Source organism: Oryzias latipes, chromosome 23, assembly GCF_002234675.1.
Source record: "Oryzias latipes chromosome 23, ASM223467v1".
In the NCBI taxonomy this organism is placed as follows: domain Eukaryota; kingdom Metazoa; phylum Chordata; class Actinopteri; order Beloniformes; family Adrianichthyidae; genus Oryzias; species Oryzias latipes.
This window is the reverse complement of record NC_019881.2, coordinates 21,021,269-21,038,799: the sequence shown is the minus strand read 5'-3', so window position 1 is coordinate 21,038,799 and position 17,531 is coordinate 21,021,269. Positions and strand designations below refer to the sequence as shown.

Here is a 17,531-nt window from a genome sequence, read left to right as displayed (position 1 = left end):
AGGAAACACAAAGTGAATTACATAATATACTTTTATTTTAACTCAACCCCCTCCCAAAAAACAACAAAATCCTTAAAAGAAGGATTCAAATCTTTAGTTTCTGCTCCTTGTAATTAAATGTTAAACAGTTTTTACTGTCATTACTGTTATTTGATAAACAGTTTGGCTATTTTGCTCTTTTGTAAAGTGTGTTGAGATCATTTTTTGTAATTAATTGGCACTAAAGGGAAGTTTGTTGACAAAACAGTGGCACAAAAGCCTAAAACGCTGTTGGGATTCTGCTGGTGATCATTTTGAGCAGTGGGTTGTTTATTTTCCGATACTGATGGAGGTTTTATTTCCGTCTTCCTTGACGCGTCACGTGACCTTCAGCAGCTGCTTAAAGGTGCAAAGTTAGTAGCTCAACGCTGTGAGTTGGTTTATGTTTATTCACATAAATGATATCATGAAATTGTGTTTTTTTTGCATATGTGTGATAAAAACGCAGTTACTGACGACATGCCTTCAGGAACTCTTCAAGCTTTAAACCGAAATAGGTTATTTAAAAGATTTCTGTCCCTAAAGAGGAGAACAAACCTTTATTGTTTCTGGGAAATGGATCTCTGTGACAGTAGAATCAAAAAATAAATTAGGATTGTTAAATGGAAGGCGTTTTCCAGAGGTAACCGAGCTCCTGCGGAGGCGCTGCGTCGCCCTGAACCTGAAGGCTGAGCCGTCTGAATTAATGAGGAATTGATCAAAGAGCAGCCGTGTCACAGAGACGCGGCGTCCTTCAGCAGGAAGCTAACAGCAGCAGACATCCTTCACGCCTTCATTCTCTGAGCCGTCGCTTCTCCTAAACTCAGATTTGATCAGATGTTCTCCAACCCGGATGGATCGGTCTCTTCTGTTTCTCAGTTTAGGGAGGTTCATCTGTCGAGATGATGTCAAACCCCTAAAACCAAGTTGGGTGCATAAAAACTACATTTAAAGATCACCATGGTTGATTGGTTTGGTGGAAAAGTGTGAAATCACCACTTTTTATTAAAAATGTTTGTAACATTAGCTAAACCTTCATTAAAATTGGTACCAAGAATCTCCAGAATAGACGTGACCAAACAACTGAGTTTGCTTGACCTCTGATCCTTAAAAGTCTCAAACACCAATTAGTCCATCTAAAACACGATCTGAGTTCCCTCGGGTGTCGTCACAGATCGATCACCTTTCAAAGTTATTGATTTTCCTTTCCAAAGCCGGAACGGCGTGGCGTTGGCGTCTCCACGCAAGCCCTGACTGAAACAATGTGAAATGGCAAACACTGACCTCTTGGCCTGAATGAAATGCGGCTTTCTCAACCATGTTGGCGAGGTTTCCGCAGAGGCCTGATCATAAGGGAAATCTAAAAATGGAGTTTCACACATCGCCACAAAAGTTGATACACGTGTTCATCTGCTTCAGACGACCACAAGATGTCATCGTTGCTATGGGCTATCACGCTAACTGTGGTGGCCATGTTGGCTAAGGTCACTAAGAACCCTTGTCCGGTCTGCCCCTATGGGTGGATTCGGGTGAAAAATGGTCAAACCCTCCACAAAGTTTCAAGGTCGTGTTCATGCATATGTTTCTCTACGGTCATTCTGACGTCATTCAGACGTGTTTCTTGCGTTCGTCGATGTGCCCAGATGTTCGCCGACAGTTTTGGCCAGCGGGTCTTTGCGTGAATTTGGTTTTGAGCTGTTCAAAATTTTTGTTCGGTTAAGAATTATATAATTTACGCGTATTTTATGTCGTTTAAATGCAATTAACACTTTTTTTTATTTAGCGAGGCGCATGCGTGAATTTGTGGCTCCAAGTATGTCCACGCATGTCTAACAGACTTTTTATGCATTTACCACCGATGTGGACGACAATGGTACGTTCCATTTTTATGTCCTTGAGGTGGCCGTACGAGCCTCCAGGACACTGGAAAACACACCTCCACTCCCCCTTAGGAAGCAGCCGCTCCTCTTTGCGATCCTCCATTGACCCAACAACCCACGACCCTATACCATCCGTACAGGTCAACCCCAAGTATAAATACTTGGGCATGAAGGTTGTTTGTTGCCACTTATCTGCATCACACAGATGGAGGAATAATGCAACACAGTTGACTTATGTGGCTAATTTTACCTGGAGTGGTGTAGGTTCTCGTATGAACCATGGAGCATGAAGGTTTAATCTGGAGTGAGGAGCTTTGATACTTCAACGCAGGGGAAAAGTGTGTTTGCAGAATCAATCCTGTTGTCTTCAGATGGCGCCTTTTATACTCCTTTTTGCACAATAAACAGTTTTTTTCCTCATGAGTAGCATTTGGAGCTAATGGGGTCAAATCTTTGTAAATTCTACTATCCCAACTTGCTGTGGCATTGCTATGGCAACACAAAAGTGTAAAATGATTAGCTTCATTAAACGTTTCAGCCAAATTCAGACTTTTGAATACGTTTTGGGATCAAAAGAAACATTTTCCAAGTTTGCCCTCAGATTTATGGATGTAAAACATGCAGACTGGGTAGTACCGCAGAATCATATGTAAACCATTGTAAATAATGAGTTTAAAAATAAGATAAACACAACTGAGGAGGACATTTTTTTGCATATATTTTCAGATCTTTGTTTCTTCTAGAACAGGCTGTAGTCTGAGTACAAAAAGCCAAGACTGCAGTTGGTAAAAAATGTTATTTAAAAAATAAATTAAAAAAAGACCTCAAAGTTTCTGCATTAATGGAGCTAGAGGTAAATAATCCTGCAGGGGGCTCTTCCAATGACAGGCGCTTACAGAATGACCTCTATGAGTCAGTATGGAACCTTCATGAAGCTTGAATGCATCTTTCAAGGATTCATTGTCTGAATTTTCTGGTTCTTTTATAAATGTCACAATGATTTTAACATGACGTAACTACAAAATTCGTCAGAAAAGGATGAAACAATCCCAAGCAAACAATTTGCACTTTGCTGTGCCTGCCCCCTAGTGGCCAAAGAAGCCCAAGTCACTGTTGGTTGGAGCCAAGTTGTGAATCCTTTGATGGTTTTTCCTTTGCATGCAGCACGTCTTCAAATGCGGCCGTCTAATGAAGAAATATGAGCGCCGCTTGCGGCTGGCGACTTCGCTAAATGACTTTGCATTTGTCTGGTTAGCTTTGCTAAATATGTTTATCAGAAAATGTATGACTGCTGTGAATCCGTCCGCACAGTGTATTTGTTCTAATCAAGCCGAGGTGACGTCTAAATAGTGCGAAATGCAACACGCTGGCGGTCAAACCTCCACTTACTTACAGGTCTTTTTATTTTCCAAGTCAAATGCAGTTATCAAGTTTAAAACTGGAGACTTTTATTTTTAACTGTTTTTCTGTTTTTTTTTTTGTACAAATGCATCAATCTGTTGCTTCCTAAAGAGGCAGATCGGTACCACTGTTTATTTGTTGGATTTAATGTAAAAGAAGAAACCGCTTTGTTTGTGCAGATTACTTCAAATCTCAGATGACCTTTGAGAACTTCTCTCATTTAAATAAACCAACATCAGAAATGTTTTTAATGCATTTTTCTGGTGATGAAGGGCAAATATAAAGAGCATTAAGATTGAAGTATAATTTCTGAGTATTTCTCTAAGCAAATCGTTGTGAATCAGGAGCAGATCGTACTTGTGACGTTGAAAATACATTGGGCGAGTCATAAGGGGAGGGGATGTGGGGGTGGGCTTGCTCCGAGCCAACTGTCTCACCCACAACACCGAGGTGAATTTGGTATGAACACGTCTTTTATGTCATCTTTTTTATTACTTGTCCTGTTGGACTTCTGAGCTAGCAGATGAGAGTTGAAGGCCTCTTGTGTTACAATAGGGCGTTAGTAATCGTCTGACACAGGAGGTGTATATTTGTATAAACCCCTTTTGTATTTGAGGCTAAACTTTATTAATACTAATTGTGTCTGTATATATCTGTTTTTTAAAATAGACAGTAGAAAAGAAGAGAGAAGGAGAGAGAGGGATGTTGGAGATATGGTCACGAAGACACAATTACTAATAAACTCCTGCCGCTATGCAGAAACTATGTTCATTTGGGATTTTGGCTAAAAACAACATAATCATAATTAAAGGATCACTGGGAACGCTTTTAAAGTAGATCAAAAGATGATCGGAGTGAGGCAGCATATGTTTAAACCTGACCAGGGTCTTTGTGTAACCCTTTTACTATCCTAGCCACTTTACCATTGGGAGTTGGGTCATCTAGACCCACTAGAAGGTGCGCTGAACCTTTTTCTTCAATGATTTGTGATCTTCACTGGTGTCCATGGATTACATGAAATCTTTCCACCTTTATCCACCTTTGTCATGGTAGGGAGAACACGTCAATGTAAGGGTGGGGTCATTTTGACCCCACAAGATAGCACAAGGGTTTTGTCGTAGAGATAGAAGCTTCAGTGAAACTTAGCAGTTTCTGTATGGAAACTGTTTTGGTTTTTCTTGAGGAACTTTCTTCAAAAACCGATGAGATGGTGTCGCTGATGATTTTTTTTTCCCCCCGATGTTTCATCAAAGCTCCATCTGAAAGATGGATGTGGACTCAGTGCTGGAGTTGAGCTCTTCTGCAGGACGATGACCTGAAACCTGTTGAAACACAGGCGGCTGTAGACTAACACGCTTCATTCACGCATGTTTTGAGCTTCCGTGTCTCCTCCTCTCCACGTTTGGGGTCCTGGAGGCTCAGTGTCGGCTGTGTTTCTCCTCAGGTTGTGATCACCATCCCCGCCCTCCCCGCTCTGAGGGATCAGGACGAGCTGGAGTGCTCCTTCCAATGCTCACAGTGCTCCTCTGGCTCCTTCGACACTCGGGCCCAGCTGATCCGGTACTCTTCCACTCAGGTGGCCTGCTCGCTGCCCAATCTTGAGGTCATCCCGCCAACCCCTGGAGACCGGGGTGGGTGAACCCATCTGTTCGTCGTATTTGCACAGTTTTGAAAGGGGAATGCTGAATTTCTGATTCGTGCGTTCTTGCAGACTTTGTGTCCGTCCCGCTCAAGATCCGAGTGAACAAAACCACGGAAGTGACGTCTGGAAAGTTTCACTTCTACAACTGCGCCGCCACAGTCAGGAGCAACGAGAACACGCCGTGAGGCCGACGACGCACACTCGCAGCAGCAAAAAAAACGTGCACAGCCCTGACTCTGACACGTGTGTTTTCAGGTGCATTACATGTGTGACGAGTCAGTGGGGCTGCCAGTGGGACGCACAGGATCACGTGTGCAGCGACAGAGATGACTCTGTGAGCGGGTGGAACATCATCAAACCGCAGCAGGTCAATACTTCCTTTGGTCTTCTTGATTCTGATATTTTAGGGATTTTAATGTTGGTTTTTGCTGGTTTTTAATTTATTTGTTTAAGTCATATTTATTTATATTTGCTTTTTTGTGCTATATATATATATATATTAATCTAATATATTTTATCCTTTTGTCCTTATTGCAATGACCACATTCTTTTTAAAGTTTTTTGAATGGAATTATGGAAATGAAAACGCATTTCTATAATGTTTTAATGTTTTGGAGAGAGTGTTAGAATTATTAGGGATATAAATGCCACTTTATTCTTTTAAATGTATATTTGTTCCTAATAGATTGAGAAGCTTATTTTTACAGTCATCATCAGTCAATGACTGTTTTAAGGTCAATACTATGTTTGATACGGACACATGTTGTTCCTAATAGATCCTGGTTATGGGGAGCTTACAGTTTACAGTTATGTCCAATATTTAATAAATGACCTGAATGCTTTCAGAAATATTCATATGAAAGTTTAAAAGTGATCCTATGATCGTCCAGTAAAAAAAAGTTGTGCTTTTGTAATATAGAAATGAAAAGGAAATCTAAACTTTGTGTTACTGTAGACACTAAAGTATCGGCAAATATCGGCTATTGGCCACAGTTGCAGGGGAAATATTGTAATAATATATCCCTAAGAATTATGGGAATATTTTTTTTGCACTAAATGCGCAGGTTTTCAATTTGTCACATCCAAACAGAGGGTTGCTGGTTCACTGCTTCTGTTTTTTTTTCCTCTGCACTGAAGCCGGAAAACTGTCCCCAGTTTGAGTCTCCGAAGCCGCTGCTGATCCCCGTGGGTTCCGCCATCCCCATCAGCTTCCATGGAAAGAACCTGGACATCTACGATGTGAGATCAGTCGAACCTGCTCCTCAAACGGCCGATTAACCCATAATCCTCCTGGGTTTCCCTTTCATCTCCGTCGTTTTTTTCTTTCTGGTGTCTGTCTGCAGGGCCAGAGCTTCTCCATCGGGACTGAGCTGCTGATGCCCGATGAGCAAGAGGTCATCAAAGAAGAAGGCTCAAAGTTTAAGTTTAACGGTTATCAGGTCAGTTTCAAGCGATTCTAGCTCGTTTCACACGCTCCATACGCTTTTATAATTAACGGTTGACTAAAAACGTGAGTTAGCTGCTCAGATTCTTTGGTTAAAAGCCAAAGTTCAATCAGAGTAAAAGTTTCCTGTAAAAATTTAGTGTCAAGCTTCAAAATAAAAGCTGCTAAAGTCCAGGATGTACGTAGTTCAGAGACTGATGGCGTGCGCATGGCGGTGTAAATATGGCTGTTTGTCTGCAGTTTTCTTACGACGAGCAGCAGGAAGTGAACGTGTCCTTCCACATCAAAGACAACGACAATCACAAGATCGACAGCACCCTGACAGGTGGGTGTGTCCCCCACCAACGCACACACACACACACCTGTAGATCCAGGAGGTGACCCGCCCTGACCTCTCCTCCACCAGTGGTGTTGTATAACTGCGCGGTGGGCCGGGAGGACTGCAGCCTGTGTAAACACGCCGACGCCAAGTACAACTGTGTGTGGTGCGCCGAACAGAACCGCTGCGTGTACCGCAACCTCTGCCCGGCGCTGGAGCCGGAGTCGTCACAATGCCCCGACCCCAAGATCGTTGATGTGAGTCTGACAACAACCCCCCATCCCCCCAAACACCACAACCAGAAGAAAACACAATCTTCACGCCAACTGCAGAAAACCAATAAATCCTTTGTACTTTACAAGATCCACAATCGTGGCTCCACAATCACAGGCTTATTGGAGCTTGAGGGGGGGGGCACTGATGATTCTGTTTTTCATCCAAACCAGGTGATCAGTTTTTAATTTCAATCCTTAATTTTCTATGAAGGTCAAGATCTCTTTTTTTACTGTCAGTAAATTGAACCAAAACGAAATATGTTAGAGAAATTCTCCTACAGGTCATTAGAAAAGCCTGCGGCTCACAGGAAACATTGTTTTCTAAAATAAATAAATAAATAAATAAAAAGAGTGTATGCACCTCTGGCGCCTGCACTTTAACCCTCTAAAGACACACTTCAATCATCTTTTGAGCTATTTTAAAAGCATTTTGAGGCAAATCTAAAATCCGTTGTCCTTTTCTGGGACATAGCTTCTGCAGAGCTGCAGGAGTTCATTAGAACTTCCCCCTCTGAGATGTGGGTTGGGCCATTGGCGCAGAGCAAGCCCCTCCCCCCTTCCCGTCATCCATAACTGAGAGCTCTCTGTTTATGCGCTCTCTTGCTAGCTTACAGCACCAAAATAACATCAGCGGTGCAACAAAAATGTAGCTTTTCGCCAAAATGTAACTCTTTAGTGTAATAATGGTAACTTTTTTCAGAATTTGTTATAATTACATTATTTGCGCAAACGGTTGAAGAGTTATGGTAGTTCCAAAAATGTAAACATTGGATCTAAAATTTTGTCATTAAAGGTTTAAAAGTCCTAAAAAAAACCGCACTAAGATGCAGTTACACTGATGCTCTTTAGGGGGCATTATTGGCTGAAATGAGATAAGAACCCAAAAAACAAGCGTACGATAATCGTACTCACCGAAATATGAAACCACTCTCTCCACATTTCTAGGCTTAACACGTAAATTACGATTTTTCGGGTTCATGCTCCAAACGTTTTTTTTACTTTAAATGTACGATTCGTGGCTCTCCTCTCTTTCATTTACTGCTTGGTCGTCTAAATAGCTCACTATTACGTGGAGTTGTGTTTTTTTTGGGGGGGGGTGAAATAAGTTGACTGTTATCTGCACTCTTGGTCATGTTACTTTCTTTTGGTGATAAAAGAAACGCAACGTAAACCTGGAACCTGGAGATTGTGACCAGTCAGAAACAATCAGATTTTAGATCAGATTCTCATAGAAGAGCGCATCTCCTCGTCTGTTCTGGCGCTGATGTGTTAGCATCTTCAACAAACTGTCCCGTTTCTTCAGGTTATGAAGTTTATGAATCGCTGCCTTTCTGTTTCTTACTTGATTTAAACCATTATCAGGCAGTCGATTTGTGGTTCTGCTTCAATTTTTCGGAGCTTTGGCTCCCAAATGTCACTGGAGACGCTCACAGGAAGTTTTTCTCATAAAAGAAAAGATTCAGATTTGACGTCAGAGCCTCATTGCTCTGTAATCTGCTCTCAATCTTCAAAGGTGCAGAAACTCTAAACTGTTCCTTTTCAATGGAGACGGCCTCAGATTTTCCCCCCTCTCACTGTTACTAACAGTCATCTTTGGCCATAAATCACAGCGCCACACCTGAAGAACATCTAATCTTCCAGGAAGCAGCAGGAAAAATGGCGTCCTGGGATTTCTTTTTTCCCCGTCCTCTTGAAGGAATGAGTGAGGAGAAGCTGCCAGAGCCGCGCTGCTCTGCAGTCACAGGGAAATAAAACACAAGGAAACAATCATCCGCTCGACTGACAGCTGCAGGGATCCCACAGGCACCTGACGGCCAATCGTCGGCGCCGCATGGCGGGAAGCGACGGCCCAACGGCCTGCAGGACATTAGGATCTGCAGCCGTCTTTTCAGACCAGCAGATTGATGCTCCTGACGTCTGGAAGCATCACACACACGCAGAGTCGAACTTTAAAAGTGAAATGAAAAAGGTCGTCCAAGTGTTTAATAGGATTTTTTGAAAAAGCAGTTCTTTGTGAATTAATTGTTTTTGCTGTATCAGCGCAAATATTTAATAAGGTTTCATTGGCGCCTTTGATCGTTTACCGAAAAAATCCAAAGTCTTTGCCTCACAGACGCCTCGTGTCCTGCAGGCGGCCCGGACGGCAAAAAATTAACCCCCTCCACATACTAAAAACGGACATGAATAGCACCCGGTAATAATGAATTTTGGATATAGTGAAGGACCCCCCCAAAAAAACCCGAAATAAATAAATAAATAAAAACCGACAGCTGTTAGCCATAAAATCTTGCTTGATTATCATCTATTTTTTAATGTTTCACATTTCTGTCTTTTTTCTTTTCCATTTCTTTTTAAAAAAAAAAAATATTATTTACCTTAGTTTTACATTGTCTTTTTATTTTTTGCCTCTTTATTTAAGTGTTTGGATTTTTAAAAGCGTCATCTGGTAAGAGAAGATTTTTTTTTAATCTGTAAGAAAAAACAACATTTTAAACTTTATTTACGCCACTTGCTGCCTATTTATGCACAGAGGTTTTGTTTGCACAGAATGTTGCATTTCAAAAACTTACAGTTTTTGTTTGGGAGGAAATTCTTTGGCTCTATCGTTTTATTGGACTTTCCTCAGAAGTTTTCATTTTTTGATCTTGTCCTTTTTGTGGGTTCGTTGAGCCGCCGATCCAGAAAAGAAAAGGTTCTTTAAATCCAATCCTTAAACATTTTAGACTCAAAGGGGATCGGATCTGCTCTGCTGACAGGAAGCGCCGACTCTGCCGTTGATTTCTAAAATGACATCAGAAGTAAACATTCACTGCAATAAAAAAGAGGAAATTTGAGGAGAAAAGATTTATTGTAGTTTTTCTTAATAGACTTAATAATATAAAGTGTGAATTTGGGGGGGCTAGGTTAGGATTAGAGCAGGAGCTGCTGTGTTTTTCATGATATAAGTGACCTCAATGGTGAGCTTCAGGAGCGGCGTCTTTATTTAACGAGCCGTCTGTTTATTAAAGCTGATATTTGCAGTTTCTATGTCAATATTGTCAAAGCAGAATATTGGACTCCAGTTCATTCTCCGTCCAGCTTCCTTTTATTGTCCTCCCCAAAGTCGAGAACAAAAGTCGACCAGGTAGAGCACTTGGCTAACAAGCCCTGGGGGGGGGGGACACATCCACGGCATGACCCTAAATGAGAATTGGACTGAGTGAGTGTGACGTCACCCGTAAAAAATGAATCATTTGGCTCCAACCAAAGGAAGTTAATTCAGTCGCCAGACGCCACCATGTTGGAGCCAGAAATCGGCAGTAAGCGGTGATTGGTCCGGGTCGGTCTCAACGTTTCTATGACAACCTCTCTCGCTAATCAGGAGTGATCTACCACTTGAAAGGGGGTGACACAAAGCTGAACAATTTGGGGGGCGGGGCAACAGGCTCCGCTCTTTTTATCGAGGCATCTGATCGGTCAGTTTAACGTGAAAAACTGGAACTACCGAAAAAATATCAGTTAAAAAAAAGAGGATTATTAGCATGTTAAATTAAATTATTTCTCTATAGAAGTCTATGGGATTTTGGCTTCTGGGAGTTAGCATGAACTTCCTGTGTGGAACGCCAGAGGGGAGGGGTCAAGTTCTCATATGCAGTGAACGATCCACACCTGGATTAAAACATGGTCACGTGCACCCAAACGGGCACAGCTTGAAAGGTCGTAGAGAGGATCTTAACTCTTAAATGGAGCAAGGGCGAGTCTTACAGTTTGAGGCCCAACAGGCACTTTATTTAACAGTGATTGAACAAACAAAAAATCTGCATTGACGAATGACAAACAAAAAAAATGTGCATGAACCTTTTCTCTCTACCGGCTCATCATCTTTTTGGGGGAGAGCTGAGACTCAGGCTTTAGATTTCATGGTTTTCTGATCCTGTTCCCCCTGCAGATCATCCCCCGTTTCGGCCCCATGAACGGCCGCATCGCCGTGACCATCAAGGGCTCCAACATGGGGGTAAGGAAGCAGGACATAAAGAGGATCACAGTGGCCGGAGTGGACTGCATCCACCTGGAGGACAGATACTCCGTCTCCACCAGGTGAGCCCAGCAGCCTCTTTAACCTGCAGCTGCCGCTTTAATTAGGAGACAACTCAGCGGAAAAGATTCAACGCCGGCTTGTTGAAAGTCGCAGAGCTTTGATCTGCAAGAGAGATTGGCCTGGGAGCTCAGTCGCTTGCGTAATATTAAAATCAGGATTCTTCTTGCATAATTAACCGCCGTTGAGGCTTCTCACCGCAGAGTTGAAGCGGCTCCGCCTCAGGCAGCTTGTCTGACTTTTAATATGCTGCAGCAAACATCGTGGGAAGGTTTTTGCAGGAAAAAAAAGGAAGAGCTGTTGCTCCACGTTTCTCCACAATTACAGTTTTGTTTCAAATCATTCAGCACAAAAAATTGTTGTGTAATCCCCTTTATGGTTTCCTGTGAGGCCGTTGGTTCGCTGAGCCCCTTCTCTGTCCGTCCACAGTGTGGTGTGCGAGATCGGCCCCGCCAGGTCGGCTCCGCCCTCCGACATCCCAGTGGAACAAAGAACCAGTGGGGTGGTGGAGGTGGAGGTGGCCGGAGGGAAAAAAGGAACTTCACAGGTGGTGTTTACATACCGGGTGAGTCTTATGAAGGGTTTGCAAATCAGCCGTCCAAACTGCAAAAACATGGGATCGTTTCTCAGCTGCTGTTTATGGAAGTTTTTCTGAGTCAAATATAATATTAAATAAAAACAATGACACTTGCATTTTGAATTGCCACGGGTTTTTGATGTCATCACTTAAACGACAATGCATTTTGCAATTTACAATTCAATATTTAAGAATGACGTTTCAATACATGGTTTGGTTTAAATTATTTTGTGTTGTTTAAATAACCATGCAGTTCATGCCAAGCCTGAATGACGTGTTGAATTGTCAATCGCTAAATTCCTTTTCAAATTAAGAACTCCATATTACTTTAAATAATGACTCAAAAAAACTTCCATAGCGGTTTGATGAGAAGCAAAAAATGAATATTGCTTAAAGAAAAAGCTCTGGCTTATAGTAAACCAGCCTAGTTCTTATTGATCTCTGTTTTAACACTAGAAAGTTAAATCCCGCCCACATTAAAGCCAGGCCTCTTCTGATTGGACATGACAACAGCCAAACGTCTCGCTGTACGCTGCCGTCTTCTAATCAGCTTTTCCCAAAAGAAACTCAAATCGGTTCATGAAAAGACTGAAGCTCTGAATTGTTCTGTAGCTTCAGGTGAAACTATTCCCCCTTTGTGTTTTCTGCAAACACGTTAGCATAAAAATCCATTAGTGTTACCTTAGAAGCAGCTGTTTGCTGTACAGCTTTTCCCCGCCCCTACAGTATATAGTGTTTATAATACAGAGAAACTGTTGTTTTATTGGGGATAATTCCAAGTTGTTGTTTTTTTTAGGGTAATATGTCGGGTAAAAGATTCACCTGTTTGGATAATAACAGAGATTCTGTCAGACCGTCTTTTTTTCAGAAGTTTAATTTTGTTCCTTAATAATTCAAAGAATGTAATTACACGTGATGATCTACAAGATCTATAATTTTATTATTATATATAATTATATATTTATTATAATTTTAATAAAGTGAAGTTCAGCATTTTGCTTTTTGGATTCGCTAGAGGCAAAGCATCAGTCAAGTGGTTTTTATTCTGCATAAGTAAAGTAGTAAATTCTGTTTAGAAGCTTCTCAGAAAAGCCTCAAAATCTCCCTTGAAGACCTAAAGCTCAGGGACGTTGAGATCATATGACAAAAGAATTGTTTCAGCTTTTTAAGGATGCATCATTGAAGAGTAGAAGTCTGCGTCGTGTCAGGAGCTTGCGTGACCATGAAAGCGAGCGTGCGGATGGCCTGGGGACAGACGCCGTTTGCTTTTCCTCGTGGACTTCCTCGGGGTTGTGGCAGCGCCTGCAGCGGAAAGCCTTTGTCTCCGCGGGACGCCTCAGACGCAGCAGTTATTTCACTGAAACTTTCTTCATTCGTTTCGTTTCCCGTTGCAGCTTTGAGAATCTGTCTTTATGAGATCTGCACGCGCTCGCCTCATTGGCGGCTCAGAAGATTGCATGTCAGAGCCGCTTCAAACGGCACACATCCAATCCTAGGAACACTGAAAGGTTCGCCTCCGCTGCAGGGAACCTGCTCCACGATGAACCAGCGGAGCGTGAAAATATTAGCGGCGTGTAAACTGTCTGCCGCGCCAAACTCAATTCAAATTCCAGCTGTTTTTATCCACAAACAGTGAAACAAATCTGATGGAAGCAGCTTCACCTGCTGATTTGTTTTGTTTCCTGAACAAGGCTCAGTCGCTCCTTTGAATTTTGCTCCTGGAGTTTGCATCCGTTTGCGTTTCATGGCAGGAAAACTGCTGAGATTGAAATGACTCATTAATTCCATCAGCAGTAAGTCTCCACTTCCAAACGTAGTTTCTGAGTTTTGCTTCATCTGCGTGTTAAAAACTGACATTGAAACTGCAAGAACTCTTTCAGGAATAAGCTATTAGGTGATGATGACATTTATTTATATCACGCTGGTCCCGTATACTTGAACATTTAAAGGAGAAATGAGTGGGGAGAGCTGTGACAAATACTCTGTTCCAGAAAAATAGAGTATGGATGCAGTGGTCCCTCATTTATCGCAGAAATTAGGGTCGTGTCACACAGCCACTACATTTTGCGCATATTGCACAGATAAAAATTGGTCATACGTGATTATACGTGAAAAAAGTGGGAGAAGATGTATCGCAAATGAACCACGGAAGAAGTGGGAATAAACCATGCAAAGAACATGTCGGTAAAGCGGAGTGTCATCTGTAAATTAAGGAGTCAGAGACACGTTTGGGTGTGGAGTATCGCTACTATTAATTTCCTGTTCATTCACAAACCCAGAAGTCCTGTTGTCTCCTCACGTCATGAACCCGTCATGCGCAGAATAAACGCGCAGAAGAAACCCCAAAGCGGAAAGAAAAACAGTATTGCATACCAGATGAAACGTATCGTTTCCACATAAAAAAACAAAGATGAATGGAAATAGTCTGTTATATTAGCATTAGAACATTGAAAATGCGGACAAACTGGCCCTCCTCAGACGGATACGTCACACAAACGTAGAGATCTGGTCTTTAATGGAGGAAGAAAGGACTGAAGTGGACAGCTGCAGGGACACAGACGTCTTTATCAACGGCTGCAGAGATCCTGCAAACCAACCATGGATAAATAAAACATTAATAAATCGTAAATCAAACAAATGAGCTTCCAGATATTTGGAATGTTATCGATAAACATTCAGCTCACCTATTCAACTAAGTGATCTTTATGCTCACTTCTACCTTAATCTCATAAAAGTTATGAGAACAAATTTCTTCTTACTTTAAATCTCGGGGGAATAACTTTTTTTTTTTTTGGTGACCCTCAAACTCTATTGTACAAATAAGATAAACACAGAAAAAAAAACTATTTTTTTTGCTTCTAACCAAAGACGCTGCAGAATTCAGGAAGTGTGGACCTGTTCTGGTTGGCGTAGGTGAAGGATCTGCATGTTTGTGATGAAGAGGTTCCTCTGTTTCCGTCGGCTGCAGGCCTGCCGGTGTTTGAACACAGAAGCTCCTCCTGAGCCACTGCTCCACAGCAGCCCAGTCGTTATCGGCTTTCTTCTCTTCAGGGAGGAATCTTTTCTGTTCCAGAGCATCAGAAACACCAACAGACCCCACCTTTGTACTTTGTACTGCAACCAAAACACAGTTCTGAACGTTCCAGTCTTTATAGTTCTACTTTCCCTCCGCTGCCACTCAGAACTCCGCTCACTTTGTTGGTTGGATGCAGCTTTTTCCTGCGGTGCAGATGAGGCTAAATGTTCCCCGTTGTTCTGTTTTCTTCTGCTGGCAGCTCTGAAGCAAACCCCCCCCAGTTTGAGGAGGAAAACAATCAGCCGGTGTCTGTTTTCTCTAAAATCTTGGAGCCAAGTTCAAATAAATCTTTGTCATCTTTTGTTTTTGTTTTTTCCACTCAAACTCTGAGTTTTTTTAGTTCACTTTGAGATAAGTTGACATTTTTTGGAGACGTTGAAACATTTGGAGCAGAAGTTTTCCCAAAATCTCTGACTACATTTTCTCTTTTGGGTTGTGTGTCGTAAAGACCCACTCTGATGAAAATGATGTTTTTGTTGTTTTTAACACATTCTTGGGGCCTTTTTATGAGGATGGAGGATATGCATAGAAATAAAATGAAGCTTCAAATTGCATTTCTGAGTATTTCTTTATTCAAATTGTTCGAAATTTCTAGTAGAGGCAAAACTGTCGTTTGTATAGCTGAGACGGTGCGGGATTTTTGATCACCACGGTGATGAACCAGCAGAAAAAGTAAATTATCTGCTAAGATGAATGTGTTTATTATAGTTCCAATCACATGCGGTGATGCGGTCATCGTCACACCCCTAGTGGTTTGTGACATGGTATTTGTGAGGTAGAAAAACACTGGGTGGGACACAGGTCCCCGTTCTGCTTCATTCTGATGCATCAACTTAAACAGATACACCTTCATCTTTGTTTGCCTCGTCTGAGCCGCTAATGTTAGGTTGGAGGGCTGTAAGCTAGCAGGAAAACGGGTAAACCGCGAGCTTTCAGCAACGGGAAAGGTGGGGTAGCTCTTCACCACAATCCAGAGATGAATTTCTACTGAACTCCTGCCGCTCTGCAGAAACTATGTCCTAGAAAACGAAACAAGTTTGTTTTTATTTTGGCGAAAAACGTTAAAATAATCATTTTAAAACCACTTAATAATTGAGTGGGAGTCCAAATGTAAAGATCACTTTGGTACCATATGGTAACAAAATGCCAAAATAAAGCTGGGGGACTTTTTTAATGTCAAATTAAAAAATTTGATTAGAAACCATTTTTCCTAAAAGTAAAAACAAATTTCTATAAAAACCGGGTCATTCGTACAGCAAGGACTATCTGGTGACTCTGATTCCATTTGGGGGCACAGAACACTCGTCCCTCAGACCCGAGAACAAATTAGCTGAACTGCAAGTGCAAAGGTTCTGTCAGGGCTTTAAGTAAGAAAACGGCCACTATGACACCCATCATTTCATGACAGATGCCTTCTTAACGTGAGAACAAAAGGTAACTGTCTGCTCTGTAGCCATCGTGGAAGTTTGGACGGAAAACAGGAAATGCTCAAGAAAAATGTACAAAAACTCTCAACACGTACAAAAACGTTGACCAGGTTTTTGGGGATCTGGAACCACCAGATTCAGGTCCGCCGTTGTGTTGTGATGCTCATATGGTCTCACTAAGGTTCAAATCTCAGTTTTCTGCTAAAATCTTCCAAAATAAAAGAGAGAACTAGGATTGACTCTCTAGAGTTAATTGATAATCCTAAAACTTCTGATGGTAAAGCTGCTTTTTCTACCCCTAAAACACAAATTAAGACCATTATGTATTTTTATAACCAGAAACTTCCCTCTAAACAAGAAAACTGTAAGTTTAACCAGCTCAGTGGCCTTGTGTAAGAGTGTCCCACCTGTGACTGGATGGTCGTGAGTTCAAATCCAGGCCGAGTCACACCAAACACTCTTAGAATGAGACCCAACACCTCCCTGCTTGACACTTAGCATTAAGGGGTTGGATTGGTGGGTTAATCCACCAAATGGTTCCCGAACGCGGCTGTGTCTGCAGCTCACCGCTCCCCCAGGGGGAGCTCGTGGTACTTTAACTGTAGGTTTTGTGTTTTATTTGGTTCATCTCTTCTTTTCTGTTCAGGACCCCAAACCGACCACCATCCTGCCAACCAAGGGTCCTGCCGCTGGAGGAACCGTGATCACCATCAGAGGAGAGAATTTGGACACGGCCACCAAGGAGGACGTCGCCGTCAGTGTTGGGAACGTTCCCTGTGAAGTGTAAGCGTTGACCTTCTCTCCACAGCGCTCCAGAAGCTCAGTCAGTCAGGACTTCTTCTCTCCTCCTCCAGCCTGTCGTTTGGTACAGAGATCACCTGTAAGACGGGCAAGTATCTGGGGCAGAAGGTGCCGACAGACCCGCTGCTGGTGACGGTGAAGTACGGCAGGAATACCACCAAAGACGTGAGGGAGGCCTTCCAGTACTGCGAAAACCCTAAAATCAGCTCCTACAAACCGAAGAGCAGCTTCATGTGGTGAGCGCCGCACTCCGAGCTCCTCCTTTAGGTCCAAGCAGGAAAAAGTGGAGCTGTGAAGTTTGGGAGTTTTTCTTTGCAGTGGTGGACGGAATATCACGGTGAAAGGGATCGGGTTTGATTTGATCCAGTTGGCCATGATGAAGGTGAAGGTCACTGTGGACGAGCCGTCAGACGCACCGGCTGTGGAGGTGAGAGGCGCTTTGAATTCTGGGACTGAACTCTCTTCCTGGATCCAAAGCCTGTGTTCGTATAGGAACCTGTTCCAGGGTTAAACCTGCAGCACACTGACAAGAGAGTGAAGGAGGAGGAAATGAAAAGTTCAAGAACGTGAAATTTCAGTCCGCGGTGGATATTTTT

At 42.4% G+C, this 17,531-nt stretch overlaps 1 protein-coding gene across 1 annotated transcript in view; it reads left to right on the top strand.

Annotated features, from left to right (window-relative positions):
• The window catches only part of LOC101167917 (plexin-B2), a 168,912-nt gene that overhangs the window by 127,005 nt on the left and 24,376 nt on the right, over positions 1–17,531 (top strand). The window contains exons 11-22 of the mRNA XM_004083283.4: positions 4,744–4,930; positions 5,011–5,122; positions 5,197–5,308; positions 6,079–6,180; positions 6,285–6,380; positions 6,626–6,710; positions 6,792–6,961; positions 10,908–11,056; positions 11,484–11,619; positions 16,781–16,917; positions 16,989–17,171; positions 17,254–17,362. Of these exons, the coding sequence (XP_004083331.2) occupies positions 4,744–4,930; positions 5,011–5,122; positions 5,197–5,308; positions 6,079–6,180; positions 6,285–6,380; positions 6,626–6,710; positions 6,792–6,961; positions 10,908–11,056; positions 11,484–11,619; positions 16,781–16,917; positions 16,989–17,171; positions 17,254–17,362 (1,578 nt within the window). The remainder of the gene's footprint in view (positions 1–4,743; positions 4,931–5,010; positions 5,123–5,196; positions 5,309–6,078; positions 6,181–6,284; positions 6,381–6,625; positions 6,711–6,791; positions 6,962–10,907; positions 11,057–11,483; positions 11,620–16,780; positions 16,918–16,988; positions 17,172–17,253; positions 17,363–17,531) is intronic.